The following is a 15,488-nucleotide window of genomic DNA, read 5'->3' on the forward strand; positions in this document are numbered from 1 at the left end:
AGGAACCAGCCGGACACTTAAAGAGACACTCTCCAAGTGGATCTTAGAGACTGACTGTTCCTGGGTGGACTTGTTTCCAACAGCTCTGTTCAGACTCAGGATGACCCCACAGTCCCATGGCTCTTCTCCATACAAAATTGTGTATGGGAGGCCCCCTCCCATAATAAAACAGGTGTCAACAAATTTGCCTCAGGTAAGGGGAGATGAGATTTCACAGCAGATTGAACAACTGGGTAAGGTAATAAATCAGGTAACTAAGGTTGTACAAGAAAGGGTGCCATTCCACCTTGGGGAACAGATTCACGAATTTGTGCCCAGGGATCAGGTATGGTCAAGGACTGGAAACATGACTCCTTGGCCCCACATTGGAAGGGTCCATATGCTGTTCTAACCAGACCTACTGCAGTTAAAGTTGCAGGTGTCACTCCCTGGATCCACCACATAAGGGTGAAGAGAGCATACCACACAGACCCGGAGGACACCTAGTAGACTACACAAAGGACCCCTCTGATCCCCGTGAAACCAAGATCACCTTAAAGAAGAACAAGAGGTGAAGCTCTGCTGATACAAGGACTTGCTGGTATCATCTTGAGACTGACCATAGTTTCAGTACAAAGAGGGACCTGTGCTATAATTAAAGTTGAATGTTGTATATATATTCCTGATTTATCTAGCTATATATCAGCCACCCTAGATGACATGAAAGGTCAGGTAAAACTTATGTCTGATGATAATCTTCCTTTTTGGACTTCAGTCCTATGTTGGGTGAAGTGTGATTGGTGGAAAACTATATTTACTATTGTTATAGTTGCCTTGATAGTTCTGCTTTGTGGACCCTTTATTTTACAATGTATTATGAACTTTGTAAGCCAAAGGTTGATGTTGTTCTCCCAAATTGGGGGTCGGAGAGTCAGGGTGCAATTTACCCCTATGAATGTTGCTCATACTATGAGTTAAGAGCATCAAGAAGAGGGACTGAAGGAGGAAACAGACAGAACAGGCTCCATCTTGAAAGCAGGACTCCATCTTGCGCTGGACCGTGGACTTTGAGCTCTATGCCCAGTATCTATGGAAATGACATACCAACTGGAAAACCAGACCCCCGGATGGAAGAGCCTCAGGGCTCGTTCCTAGACTGTCTGTTACCTAAAAGAATACCCTAATTATCTGTGTAACCAAATAGAATCATAAATTATATTATGCTTATTGGGGTATGATCACATAATTGTCCACGTTAACTACCTAGGATTAAGGCATATGAATCACGGTTTAACTTTGATCGTATCTTTCTTTTCCTTTGTTCAGACTAGTTTCAGGGAATTTGGGGAGGTGGGTTTGGGCACGTACACTTAGGGTATATAAAGTTTTCAGAAAAACTGGTTGGGGTCCTTGGCTAAGAAGAGACTCTGCCTTGGGCCCGCCGGTGTAATAAACTGCACTCCACTATCTGCACTGTCCTTCTGAGTGAGTGTGTTTCCCAGAACGCGTGGCTACAACATTGGAACCAAGAGAAGCTGGGAACAAAGGGACAGAAAGACCGACCAGACAGGAGAGAGCCACATGGGTAGCTGCAGCAGCTCTTCTAGTGGTCCTGTAAGGGTCTGCTGCTAGGCCCTGCGTGGACGGGTGGGTGAGGAAGGAACTGATGGGTGGAGTCATGAGTGGACTCTAGCAAGCCTCACTACCCCCACCTCCAGGAACAGAGGTGGACACACATCCTTTCCCCACTCGTGGGTCAGGACAGGCCATAATCTGCCCCAGATGTTGTGCCTTTATGTCTCCCCAGTGTACTTAGAAATCATGTACCTGTTGCCAGAGGGACAGGTGCCTCAGGGAGCCACAGCAGGTTGCCTGCTTCTGGGCCTGGTATGCAAAGGGGGCAGTGCAGAGGCAGCTGCTAAGGGGAGAGGTAGGGAGCTTCAGGCCCACCTCACATCAAAGGCAGACCCGCCTCTCCTGACCTGCCCTGCTCCCTAACCTAGCCAGACACAGGGTCCAGCAGGCGTGTGAGGGGGCAGGGAACCCAAGTGACCCCAGGGACTCTTCCTGTCCAGTGCAGCTCTTCTATCTCTGGCATTGAGAAACCTAGAGGCAGAGCCCACAGGAGGAGGGGCCCAGCTCTCTGCTGGAGATGGGGTGGTGGGAGGGGAGCAAAGCTGGACACTGGGGCAACAGGCAGGAGATGGGACCCACAGAGGGCCCACAGCCCTGTTCTCAGAACTCTGGGACACAAGCCAAGGTTGCCGGGTACCATCGCATTGGCAGAGTATCTGCAGGGTCCCCTCCCCAGGCTGAGTCCTGCGATACAAGGGTGGCAGGAACCACAGGCCACCAGCTGGAGTTTCAACCAGAACTGTTGTGTGCTGGTTGGTACACCTGAGATTGCAGGCACACGTGCATACAAATGTACACACACACACAAGTGCAGGCCACACAGCTGGAAACAGCCGGCTGCCTGTGAGGACAGAGAGCTTGCCCCTCCCATGCCTCAGTGGGAGGGGAAATGGGAGGGACCATCTTCCCCTTCCCAGGTCCAGCTGTAAGCAGCCCCCTAGCAGGGGGCCTTCCTCAGAGGAAGTTCTCAGGCTCTGCTCTGGGGGGAGAGGCCCCTTTGAGGGGAGCTTCCCTCCCCACTGGAAGGCCTAGGGCCCCCTAAGGTCCCCCAGAGGCCTAGGTCACCCCTCCCCAGCTCCTAGCCACAGCCTAGAACAGGGCCCAGATCCCTCCTGAGCCCCCTGTAGCCTATGGGGACACAGTACTCTCTGATGAGCTGGGTCACTCTCATCAGGGTGGCTGTCACTGTCTCATTTCTGAGATCCCTTTTTCTTTTTGTGAGAGGTGGGCACTTCCTGGGACTCTGGAGTGTCAAGTGCTATTGGGGCTACTTCAGGGATTGTGCCTGCAGTCCCCAGCTTGCTAGGCTGGGCCTCAGGGGCCTGTGTGGGGAGCCACAGTTCCCCTATCCCAATGCTGAGGGGGTTGCTGGGGCCAGCAGAGCAGTTCAGGCCTCTGGGCAGCTGGCCTGGGCCTTCAGGTGAAGGCAAAGGACTTGGGGGGCAGGGGCAGGAAAGAGGTCAATTTCACCAGCTGTTTTCCACCCCCCTGTGGTGATGGGGTGGGGGCAGGCTTTGATTCTCAGGGGATTGGGGGATTAACCCTTTAGGAAGGAAGCAAAACAGGCTGGAGGAGGCTGTACAGGGCAAGCAACAGTTGGCTAGATCTACAACCCTCAAGTCTGAGCTCACTCCCCTGCTAACCTTACCTGGGGCAGCCTCATCCCACCCTCTGCACTCTCCCTACCTCAGTCTGAAAGGATTGGCGGGGCAGGGGGCTGGAGCCCCAGACCCAGACCAGCTAGCCCTGACCAGGTGATCTAGTTCTTCCCAGCACCCCAGAGAGGCTGCGAGCACCCCCATGGCTCTGCCTTCCTTCCACAGGCAGGCCCCACTGGAATCTACTCTGTCCAGAGCCCTGGGGAAGGCAGGTATAGACAGCAGGGGAGGAGAGGACAGTTTCAAAACAACTTTTTTTTTTCCATTTACAATCTGCTGGGGAGTATGGAGGCTGGGGCACTTCTCTGGGTGGGGAGCAGGGTGATGGGGTGGGGTCTGGAAAAAGTCAGGAGCTGTTTCTACCAGCTCAGGAGCGCACTGCCTTGAAGTGATGGATCCAAAGCCCTTTGGTTTCAGCAGCACCCCCCTCCCCACCCCCCACTGCGCCCCAAGCACTGGGGCCACCCCAGTGAGGGTATCAGCCAGCCCGCTGTGGTCCCACAAGCCCATGCTCTCGCAGACTTCCTACCGGGGACCCTAGTGAGAGAGGACAGTGCAGGAGGCGGCCACACTCCACCTGAGCAGATGCCCCGCCCCCAGTGGCTGGAAGGAAGGAGAAAGCCTAGGCGCACCGCCTCCAGCCTGGGCCTGCCCCTGCTCTAAGGACCTGCCTGGGGGAGGGGCCACGGACTGCAATGGGGCGGGTCTGGAGGGGGTGGGGTGAGAACTTACGTCTGCAAGAGGGAAACAGGGACAGGAAGAAGCCACCTCCCACCTCGGCAGGGAGGAATGTGGGGGAGTAGGGCGGGCTCAGGACTTGGGGGTTCAGAAGCTAAATGCCAGACAGCAGAGGGAGCCAGCTCTGGCCCTGAGGGAGCTAGCCCTGGAACCTGCCCTGGGCTCCTACCTGCCCTGCTTTGCTCTGCGGAGCCAGTCCCTGTCTGGGGGTGTCCGTGTCCACATCCGGCTCCCAGGCCACAGGGCCTGCACCAAGGCCAAGGCCGGCGGCCCGGGACCCAGCATCTCTCTGGCCTGAGCTATAGCCTAGGACTACCTTCCCCAAAGGCCCAAAAGTTGGCGTGGCAGGGAAGAAGGGAGGGTGTTCACTGGAACCAGGCAGGCCAGGCTAGGCTGTGGCCACCAGGACCCCCGGCTTCAGGACTGGGCAGGGCTGGTCTGGACTAATGCCAGACTCTCCGACCCTGTTCCTGTGCCAGGCCCGGAGAGGGCAGACAACACTTCCTTTCTCTGCTTTTGGCTCGGAGTTGGGGAGGGAAAGGCCTGGGGAAGGGCCCCAACCCTGCATCCCTCCTAGGGGGTTCAGGGGGGCCAAGACCCAGTCTTCATTAGGTGGGGGAGAGGAGGGTGGTGGGAGTGTACGAGTGGTGTCCGGACCAGGGTATAGTGGCCAAGGGCTGGAGGAGATGCCCGCTCAGCTGCCAGCCTGGGCAGCTCATGGTGCGTGGGCAGCTGGCACTGCAAGAGGCCAGGCCACTTCCCTGACAAAGCAGGGCGGGAGGGTCTCCCTCCTTCCTGGAGCAAACCTGCAGTCTCCTTCACCCACAAGTGGTGCAGAGGGAGGGACACATACCTGTCTCAGTTATGCTCGGAATGTGGCTCCCCAGGCAGAGGATTGGGGAGGAGGAGCTTCCTGGGGACTGGAGGCTGGGGAAGCCAGGAAGACCCTGCAGGCCCTAAGGGAGAAACTGAGGAAGACAATCCCAGTGGAGCTGGGGACCAGGTATGCCCCCCAGCAGCAGGTACCCCTGCAGGGAGCAGGGTCCAGGTAGGGATGAGGTGGGGGCATCCAGGGGGGTGGGCCTCCAGGATGTGTCCCCTGACCTTGGCTCCTGTGGGCCTTTTAGGGGCAGGGGACAGGTGTGATAGATACACAGGTCTTGGGGTGACCTCCACAATCAGTAGCTTCACAGCCTTCACTCTGGGTCCCAAGGGACGGGGGCAGCTGTGGGGCCCCAAGGAGCAGCAAAGGGTCAGGGTCAGATGAGAGGTCATTGGAGCTCAAGCTCAGCCCATCCCTAACCCTAACCCCCATGCTAAGGTGAGGCTTGGCTCCCTGGAGAGCCTGCGGTGGAATCAGAGGTCTTTATCTCTCTTACGGAATGGGAGGCATCACCTACAAAATGAGAGGCAGGCCCTTCTCCTGCCTGCTCCCTGCTGTGGGAGGTGGGAAGAGGGTTGTGCCTTCCTCAAGCCTGGCCCCAGCTCCTGAGAGCCTTGTCCCTCAGGCCTTGGGGATCCTTAGAGGGAAGCACCGCATCTAATCTACCCTCTCCCTGGCCCCCTGCCCCTTATGGCACTGCTTTCCTTCCAAAGAAGGGATCCGTGTCACCAGCTCAAAACTTCCAGGGCTCCCCAGAGCCTTACAGTGGACCCCAAGCTTCTCATTCTGGGCCCCTCCCTCCCTGGGGGCTTCCCCTCTACCACCATCCCCATACTGGCTCAGCTGGAGCTGGGGCCCTAGACTGGTCCCTATCCTGGGTAGCCAGCAGACAGCAGATGAAGTCTCACTGGGGGCTCTCTCTGCAGACCCTCCTTTCCAGGGGTCCTGTGCCCAGCCTGACATATCCAGAGCCAGGGCCTGGCCTGGGTAGAGTAGGACCTGGCAAGATGGCAGACCCTCTTCTGCCTGGGGTGGCCCCCCTGCCACATGCCCTCTGATTCCACAGATCCTTGAACTAGACCCTTCTGGCTATGGAGTTAATGACTTGTCTTCTTGATCTTGCAGAAACAGATTTTCTGCAGCCTGACCCCCTCTTCCCACCTCTCCTTAGCCTCCAACTCATCCTCCAAAACTGGGGATCACACTCCACAACCTGCCTCCTCTCCATGCCACTCTCCCATCTTTCCCCTAGAGTACAAGCTTCCAAAGCACAGTCAGGGTCTCCAGTCCTCACCTTGTGGGAGGGCCATGCTTGGACCCCTCAGCTAAGCTAGTGCTGGGAAGGGACCAGGGACACAGCCCTGCTGGCATCTCTATGCGGTGTTGCATCAGGACCATAGATGCAGTCCCAGGAGCAAATGACTACAGGCTGAGCAGGATGCTACAGGGCTCTTCAATTCAGGTTCCACACCATCCCCCCACACACATAGTCCGCCCCAGGCCAGATGAATCCACCATCCAGGATCCCACAAAAGCAAGCCAGCACCACAGCAGTAAGTTGGGTAGAAGATGGAACTTCCCTACCGGACAACAGAGCAAGTCACAGGGACAGGGTCGCCTTCCCAGGACAGGAAGTCAGGGACCCTTCCTGCTGCCCTGGGAGGAAGCGATCTCTCCGCCTCCTCCCATACATCCCTCGCCATGCAGCCATAAGGGGACAGACAGGATGTGAGGGCGACAGGCAGTTCCTACTTCTCCCTGCTACATTCCTCAGCCAAGGATCTCAGCCCCCAACTGGGATTCTCCTGGGGTGAAGGGGATGGGTGAGCCATCATGTGATTCCTGCTCATCTCTCAGAGGTTAGGATGAGGGCGGGTTGCTCTTGAGCCATTCAGAGTAGACACATGGGGACAGCAGACAAGGAAAGATACTTCACCTCTGTTAGGGGATTCCACAACCCCTCAAACTCCTAGAAGCAGCTCACTCCACATAACTGTCCCTTCCCAGAAATGGCAGGCCTCTGGCAACACATAACAGGGTAGCCTCCCCTCCAGCACAATCGTTAAGCCCCACCCCAATGGCTCAACATCTGGGCCCCGTCTAGACATGTGTTCAGGCTTCTGCAGAACACAAACAACCGGTGTTCATTCACCTGGTCCCAGCCTCTCTCCTAGAACAGGGAACTCCACGAAGGGGTGTGCAGAGCTGGGGAGGCGGAGGGAAGAATGGGAGGCCTATCCCTTTGCAGGGCTGAGACTCCAAGATGACAGATAGTGGCATTGCTAGGGCCAGGGTGGGGAGTGCTGCTTATGTTGAGTCTGGAGCTGAGGTGGCCAGGAAACCAGGGAGCCAGGACCCAGAAAAGGAGGTCAGACCACAAGATGCCATGTGCCCTAGCCTAGGACAAGTTCTCTTCCGCCCCCAAGTCACGTGCTCTGCTCGGCCCCCCCACACACCTTCCACACAGTGCTCGACCTCCTCCAGGTTCCGCAGGGTGATGCGCATGAGGCTGGAGTTTAGCATCAGCTCATTCTTGTGGGCCGGCCACAGGTATGGTGGGGCAGGGTTCACAAAGAAGATCCTGGTGTCTCCAGTGGACACCTGGTTGTCACAGATGAGGGGGTCTCCGAAGCCGCCAATCACCACTTTGTTGCCTCCGTCCAGCAGGCTTTCCTGAGCCACCACATCTTTGCCCTTCAGGTACCGCCAGACCCGAACCTAGAGTGGACATGAGGGGGTGTTCAAGTGTCAGCGGTTCTCTTCTTACTGGGTAGACCAGGGGAGGTGGCGAGGCCAGAGGCAAACACTAGACTGGTGCCTGGACTTTTCCTTCTTTTCCCACCTCACTTGCTCAGGCCAGATGTCCAGAGTATACCCAAACCCTGGGCAGATATGTGGAGTCAGTGCCCCTCGCCCCTGCCCAGGAGGAAGCTTCAGGGAAGCACACACACGTGACAGATGCCGCTGCCCTTGTTATACTCCAGGATACCTGGCCTGAGAACACACCCCTTCCCTCAAGAAGCAGCCCCCCAACCCTCAGGTCTAGGTGACCCCAGCCACCCCAGTTCTAAATGTCCACCTCACTTCAGGTATGGGAAGGGGACCCATCCAGCCTGGGGTGCCTGCCTTCCACACCCTACTCTCCCTGTCAACCTACCCAGTACTTGGGCCCACATCTGGGAAGAGCCAGGAGCAACTAACAGGGATGATGAAGTTTCAAGGTGATGGGCTCTGAGCTCAAGGCTGCTGTCCAGCTTGGCTCCATGCAGCCCTGTGGGTAGGCCAAGACATGCGCCAGCCAGGAGGTGAAAGACCCCTCCTCCTGCAAGGCTCCTACAGTGAGCGCTGCCAAGGCAGCCTGTGAACCACAAAATCAAGTTTGGGCAGCACAGGGCAGCCCCACCCTCCACACTCTGCTCTTAGGGCCCTGAGGGCACCTGTTCAGACAAACCAAGCCCTGGGGTGCCCACAGACCACTGGCAGTGGGGGCAGGAGGGCCACAGGCACTGCAGGCAGAATGAGCTGCCCTAAAGGAACAGGCCCATGGGGACTGCCCGTGAATGCTGTCTCTGAGAAAAGACACCCCTTTCTTCAGGATCTCTGGGGGCCAGGACTTCTGGAAAGGGGAGAGAAAGCTAACAGTGGCCCATCCACCTGGCCCCTCCTGCTGGGAGCCTTGGGTCTGCAAAATCTACAGGGACTCCCTCCACCCTCCAGTGGCCCAGGGACGGTGGGGGTGCCAACTCTTCCCCCTACCCCGCATGCCTAGATACAGAGTAGGCTTTGGAAGGCCAATAACCAGCAGGGGCGGGCTGGGCGGCTTTCATCGCCTCCCCCCACCCCAGCCACACCCAGGAGCAGCGGGGAGGAAGTCGGGAAAATCCTGCAGGGACTTGGCAAAGTGCCCTGGCGGTGGTGGAGGGGAGGGGGCCTGGCGGGGGATCCCAGCTGTAGTCAGCACAGGCCAGTCTGAAAGGAGCTGCCACCCCTCCCCATCTCCAGGGAAGAGGAATGATCCGATTTCTGGTCAGGGAGGTGGTTTTAGGGGCCAGAGGGGAGGAGGGGAGAAGGGGCCTGGGTCCCTTCAGCCCTCCCTAGGAACAGATTGTGGGGAAAAAACCACCAGACCTACCCCGGGAGCTCCCAGATCCAACTGAAGGAGAGGCCAGGCAAGGCCCCTCTCCCTAAGGCCAGGGGATATACAGCTCTCCCAGGGATGGGGCACCTGCCTTGCACCCCCCCGCACTTGAGGCTCAGCAACGGCCCCGCCCACTTCTCTGCTCGGACCCCACACCCATCACTGCAGCAAGCCCCACCAGGACCCCCGCGGTTGGGAGATAGGTGTGCACCCCTCCTCTCTGTCAGGACCACCCCTTCTCACCTCTGCGGAGAGGGCGACAGCACTGACCGCAGGCCAAATCACCACCTCCACCCCAAGCAGAAAGCGTCACCTCCCCTCGTCCCCTTTCCTTTGGCCAGTGGGGAAGGGGCGCGGTAGCCGAACATTCTCCGGGGGGCGGGGCGCACTTGTTTCCAGTAAGGGAGTGGGTTTGGGGTGAAGGAATAGACACCATCGGGTCTCCAGGGCCCGGGCACCGCGAGCGGGACTGCAGCGGCACAGCAGGAACTTTCCCTCCGGCGCTAGCGAGTTTTCTCAGACCCGCACCCGCCCCCCCCCCCGGGGGTCGGCGGTCGCCAAGGGAGCGGGAGCCGGAGCTGGCGCTGCAGAACGTCTAGGGCTCGTTCCCACGGCCCGGGCGGGGGTCTCAGCGGGTGGCCGGCATCGCGACGGGAAGACCTCCGGGCTAGGGGTCCGGGATCGCGGGGGAAAGGCCCCCAACCAGGGGTTCTAGAAGGGTCTGAAAGGACTCAGGGTCCCGGGGGTTCCCAGGGGGCCCACCTTGCACGAGTATGTGTGCTGCACCGGGTCCACGTTGAGGATCTCCTCCACGGTGCCGGTGAGCACCACGTTCGCCTCCTCCTCGCGCCGCTCCAGCGCGCGTTCGGGGCACGTCCCGTCGGCGCTGGGCAGGGCGCGCACGGCCACCACCAGGAGCAGCAGCAAAGGCTGCAGCAGGGCCCGGCTGAACGGCCGCAGGCTGGCCATGGCGCGGGTAGAGGACGGCGGAAGGCGGCCGGAGCAAGCGCACGGACCGGGCCGCGCCGGAGACGGGACTGGACAGGACGGGACGCAGCTCTGGGGAGGCGGCGGGAGTGCGGGTGGCGCGGGGGCGGGCCCTGAGGCAGCACCACCCCCTTCCCTCCCCCCTCCCCCGGCCCGCCCGCCCCCGCCCCCGCCCCCGCCCCCGGCCCTCCCGGCGCCCTGCGACCAGCGGCAGCCGCAAACAAAGCGCCGGGAAAGCGGCGCCGGGCGGAGGCCTGGCTGGGGGAGGGAGGGGGCCGGTCTAGGTTTGGCCAAGGTGGGTGGTGGGCCTGGCGAGGCCGAGGGGCGGGGCTGGGGCGGGCACGAGGGTGCTCTCCCTGCTGCGGCGCACTCCCACGGACGCCCCTCCCCCGTTCGCGCGGACGTTCCACCCCCCCACCCCCCCGCCAGGAAATGCGGCTGAAATCGGGTTAATGCATAATCTGGAGACGACGTGACGGGACTTCCAAGGGGCTCCAGGTTGCGCCAGGGCTGGGGCGGCGGGGGCTCCCTGGCCGCAGGAAGGGGCTGCCGGATCCGAGGCCCTGCCGCCCCTCGCGCCCTAAAGGGCTGCGCCCCTCCCCCGGCGAGAGGAACCTGACGGGGGACCCTAGTCCCTCACTGGAACTGGGGACGGAAGCTCGGCCGCCCGGGACCACCGGCCAGCGGGGACCAATGCGGGCTGGGAGCTGCGGCGATTGGTCGCAGCGAAGCGCAGCCCCGCCCACCTCGCGATCCCGGGTCGGTTCCCAGCCCTCTGCAGGGCGGCGGGCTCCCCCTGTTGACTGAGGTGGGAATAGCAGCAGCGATGGACGGCCAGCCACGCCCCCTTCCCAGCTCCCCTGAGTCACTTCTCCAACTATTCCCGCTGGGTCCAGGGGGATAAACCGAGATCCAGAGTGTGCAAATTAGAACCCGACCTAGCTGAAGATGATGGGAATGGGAGGAGAGGAGATCCCTTCTGTTCCTCCAGGGCTGAGTCTGCTGCACACCCCCTCACCCAAGCAAACCACAGATCTCTGAGCCAGAGGCCATGGAGGGTGAGCAGCCCAGAGGCACCTTGGAGAAGGACCCTACCTCGCCCAGACCCTGCTGAAGGTATTCAAGAAAGGAGGGTGTCACCGAGAGGGTGTGCTCACACTTGTTAAGTTACAGTATGACAAAGAGGTGAGGGTGGGGGCCCAGGAAGGCTAGAGCCAGGAGTCCCCCTACACACACACACACACACACACACACACACCTGCGTGTCTACACATAAGTGTCACAGGCAAGCCAGACCTGGGGGTCCCCCTGCTGAGATGCAAACTCCTACAGATCAGAAAGGGGTTTGGGTCTCCAGCCAAATGCCCCTGAAGAGTCCAAAAGCTGAGGTCTGAGTGTTCCCAGAGTCATGGACTTTGGCCCAAGAGGTGTAGGTTCTATGTCCCCCTCCCTGCCCACTGCGTTCTGTCCATGGCTGACTCACTTGGGAAATTGGCACAGAAAGAACCATCTAGTTTGGAAGCAGGTGTAGTTTGTTCCCTTCCCATCCATGTGAACAACAGGAACCCCCATCGTGGGTGCTCCCTCACCTGCTGGCTTGTCCCTGCCATGAAGTGAACTCTGAAGGAGCAGCTCACCCTAATGGTGATGTGTGTGCCCAAGGCCCAGTCCGCAATTCCCTCCAGACCAATGCAGGCTGGACAGTGTATTCTGATGGGTCCTGGAGGCCCTCAGCCCCCAGCTGGTGTGGGGGAGCCTCCCTTACAACTGGCCAAGGAAGGCCCTAGGGACTCAGCCCCTCACCACTTCCAGAGACACTCACTGTGTGGCCTTTGGGACCCAGCCAGGCCTTTTCCCTCCCTGTGCTATCTGCTGACCCAGCTGTGAGGGTGGGGACCAGTTGTGCAGGGCTGACTGAGGCTCAACAGGAAGACAGGGATGGGCTTCAACAGACCTGCCTCTTTTTATTTCTCTAGAAGTTAATTTCCCAAAGAGCTGAGGACACATCTTCAGTTTCTCCAGAGGGTGGGGGTGGTGTCACCATTTTGATCCCACAAGGTTTGTCCCTTAACTTGGCCACTTTAGCCTGGTGACCACCCAGTGACCCTGGGTCCCCTCACCCAGTCCCTCCTCCACCCTTCCCCCAATCTCACCAGAAGGGTGCCGAATGGAGGGCTGATGATGTGGGGTGCTGGACAGGGTGGAATGAACACTTCACATTTGGCTTTGCTACAACTTTATTCACTACGCTGCATGGGGAGCCCTCCCTAAGGCCCTCCTGGCCCTTCCCTACCCACCCCGCAGACGTAGATTCATGAACACAGTGCACCCGGTCGTGAGGCCGTATTCCCCCAGCGGGTGCTCATCATCCATGGGCTTCCCTTCAAAAGACAGCCAGAACTGGTCCGCTTGCACACGCTCCTTTTGGCACACCTGCTGCTTGAGCACAGCCACAGTCTGCGTCAGCTGGACCTCATAGGAGCTGCTGCGACCCTTGTCGTTCCTCACCAGGATGTTCAGGGTGGCGCTGCAGTTCTGCACCATCAGCAGGATGGTGCTGCCAGCTTTCAGGCCCTGGTGGACAAGGGGCACCCCTTCCTGCAGCACCTCCCTGCTGTCAAGGTGGGCCAGGCGCTGCTGGAAAGCAGGCACATTGATCTTCTGGGCGATGAACTGCTTCAGCTCGGATACCATCATGGAGTCCCTCAGAGGCACCAGGATCTCCTCGCCCCCTAGCATCTTCACCTTCAGGTCCCCGCCCTGTGGGCATCACACAGATTTAGAAGTCTTGGGACTACTGCACATGCAGCACTGACAGTTGGGTGAGTGTCAGACCCCAGGGATGCAGCTCCCTCCTCTCCACCCTTCCCATCCACCAGGAGGGGGACCCCAGGCACTGGAGAATGCAAGGGAGCAGAAGAGCCACTACCCACAACCTTCATGTCATCTCTCCAATAAAATACCCCCCTGCCCTGTGCTGATCCCAAGGGATCTCAGAGTTGGCTGCTGGCAGAAGCCACCTTTCAGGACCCAGACCCTGATTTCAGAAAGAGCCTTGTTCCTCCCCTCAAACTTAGGGAACTGGATGCTTTGAGTAGCACTACCTGCCTGTGCATATGTAGGCATTCTTCTCCTGGGAGATGCCACCAGGCAGGGGAGTACAGCGCCCACGTGCCCCACCTGTCAAACCCGCCTCACCACTCACCATGGCCGTGGGTTCTGGTGCCAGGTTCTCTGCAGACACTGGTTGGCTGTAGCCGCCTCTCCGCTCTCAGCGCTCTCAGCGCTCTCCAGCGCTGGCAGCTCAGCCCTTTAAAAGCCTGAGCAAACCACGTCAGAGTTACATAGGCTAATTCAGCTTCAGTTTCGGTTTCCTTTTCCCAGGACAGCCGCAGAGTGAGAAACGGAAACCATGCCGATGACACAAGGAACTGAGGTGGGCTGGGCAGGGGGGCTTTCCACCTGACCAGCTGGGTCCGGGACTGTGATAGCATCCCCACCTCCAGGATTGAGTGTTCAGAAATCCCTGCATGTTCCACACCTCGGGTCCTTTCCAAGATGCACACATATCGTAATAACATGAGCTAAGAATCAGAAACTTTCACTTTCCATTTACCAATTTGCAAAATTACTAACCTTGAAAAATATTGCCAGGGTTAATTCCAAAATAACAAAATATTGACAATCTACTCAGAGATAATCACTGTGTGTTTATGACAATATGTGTTCAGATTGTTTTAATGAAAAAGAATGTATCTTTTCTATAAAAATGAACTCATGGACACTGTTGAGAAAGTGAAAAAACTACACAAAATGGGGAAAAATATTTGCAATCCATGTGTCAGATAAGAGTCTAGTATCTGCATCGTCTGGAACTTTTACAACTCAACAACTAAAAGATAAGCAACTCAATTAAAAGTTGGGCAAATTACTTAAATAGACATTTTAAAATAGAAAATACATAAATGGCCAACAGCCACAGGAAAATATATTCAACATCATTGGAAATGATGGGAACCAGGGAAATGCAAATCAAAACCAGATGTACTATGTCACACCCACTAGCATGAATATAATAAGAATTAAAAAGAGAATAATAAGTGTTGGTGAAGATGTCAAAAAAATGGAATCTTCATACATTGCTGATGGGATTGTGAAATTATGTAGCCACTGCAGAAAACAATCTAGTCATTCCTCAAAAGGTTAAATAGAATTTTCATATGACCCAGCAATTCCACTCCTAGAGTATGCCCAGAGAACTGACAACAGGTGTTCAAACAGATGCTTGCACCCAAATGTTAACAGCAGCTCTAGTCATAGAATGGTTGAAATGGGGGGAAGAACCAAACCCATCAGCGGGTGGAGGCATGAAGTGTGGTGCCTCCTTATAGTAGCATGCTCCTCAGCCATAACCAAGGATGGAGCACTGACGCAGGCTGCAGTGTGAATGATGCTCAGTGAAAAATAACAGACACAGGCCACAAAGCGTGTGATTCAACTGATATGAAACATCCACAATAGGCAAGTCCATAGAGACTGAAATACATTAGTAATAGCTGCGGGGAGGAGGCATGCGGAGACACCACTTCACGGAGATAAGGCCTCCTTTGGGAATGATAAAAATGTTTCAGAACTAGATAGAGGTGATGGTTGTACTAAATATACTAAATGCCACTGAATTATATACTATAAAATGGTTAAGTTTATGTTACATGAGCTTCACCTCAGTAAAAAAGAAAATTGAAAAAAAAATCCTCCTGCTACTCTCAACATTTTGAAACCTGCTTCATTCACAGTTCAGTTCAGTCACTCAGTCGTGTTGGACTCTTTGAGACCCCATGACTCAAAGACTGCACCACGCCAGGCCTCCCTGTCCATCACCAACTCCTGGAACATCTGGAAGTTCTTGGTTCCTGTACTGTTGATGCCTGGCTTGGAGAATTTTGACCATTCCTTTGCTAGTGTGTGAGAAAATGAGTGCTAATGTGTGGTAGTTTGAACCTTCTTTGGCATTGCCTTTCTTTGGGATTGGAATGAAAACTGACCTTTTCCAGTTCTGTGGCCAATACTGAGTTTTCCAAATTTGCTGGCATATTGAGTGCAGCACTTTCACAGCACCATGTCTTAGGGTTTGAAATAGCTCAACTGGAATTCCATCACCTCCACTAACTTTGTTCATAGTGATGCTTCCTAAGGCCCACTTGACTTGGCATTCCAGGATCTCTGGCTCTAAGTGAGTGATCACACCATCATTGTGGTTATCTGGGTCATGAAGATCTTTTTTGTATAGTTCTTATCTGTATTCTTGCCACCTCTTTTGCTGCTTCTGTTAGAGCCATACCATTTCTGCTCTTTATTGTGCCCATCTTTGCATGACATGTTTCCTTGATATCTCTAATTTTCTTGAAGAGATCTCTAGTCTTTCTTATTCTATTGTTTTCCTCTATTTCTTTGCATTGATCACTGAGGA

The 15,488-nt window shown here is 56.6% G+C and overlaps 2 protein-coding genes across 4 annotated transcripts in view; both read right to left on the reverse strand.

Moving 5' to 3' along the window:
* AGRN (agrin) overlaps positions 1-10,358 on the reverse strand; it is a 39,334-nt gene extending 28,976 nt beyond the window's left edge. For 2 of the 3 annotated variants that reach the window (XM_069545926.1, XM_069545925.1), the window contains exons 1-2: positions 9,794-10,358; positions 7,350-7,611 (exon numbers count right to left, since the gene is read on the reverse strand). In XM_069545926.1, coding sequence (XP_069402027.1) covers positions 7,350-7,611; positions 9,794-10,000 — 469 coding nt within the window. In that variant the 5' untranslated portion in view covers positions 10,001-10,358. The remainder of the gene's footprint in view (positions 1-7,349; positions 7,612-9,793) is intronic. The other variant, XM_069545927.1, reaches the window with a different exon arrangement.
* Positions 10,359-12,237: 1,879 nt separating this feature from the next.
* On the reverse strand, positions 12,238-15,317 carry ISG15 (ISG15 ubiquitin like modifier). Its single transcript, XM_069546040.1, has 2 exons — positions 13,224-15,317; positions 12,238-12,778 (listed from the first exon to the last, which is right to left on the reverse strand). Exons 1-2 carry the CDS (start codon positions 13,224-13,226, stop codon positions 12,308-12,310), a joined length of 474 nt encoding a protein of 157 aa, XP_069402141.1. The 5' UTR covers positions 13,227-15,317; the 3' UTR covers positions 12,238-12,307.
* Between the last annotated feature and the right edge of the window lie 171 nt (positions 15,318-15,488).

Source organism: Ovis canadensis, chromosome 12, assembly GCF_042477335.2.
Source record: "Ovis canadensis isolate MfBH-ARS-UI-01 breed Bighorn chromosome 12, ARS-UI_OviCan_v2, whole genome shotgun sequence".
Taxonomy (NCBI): Eukaryota; Metazoa; Chordata; class Mammalia; order Artiodactyla; family Bovidae; genus Ovis; species Ovis canadensis.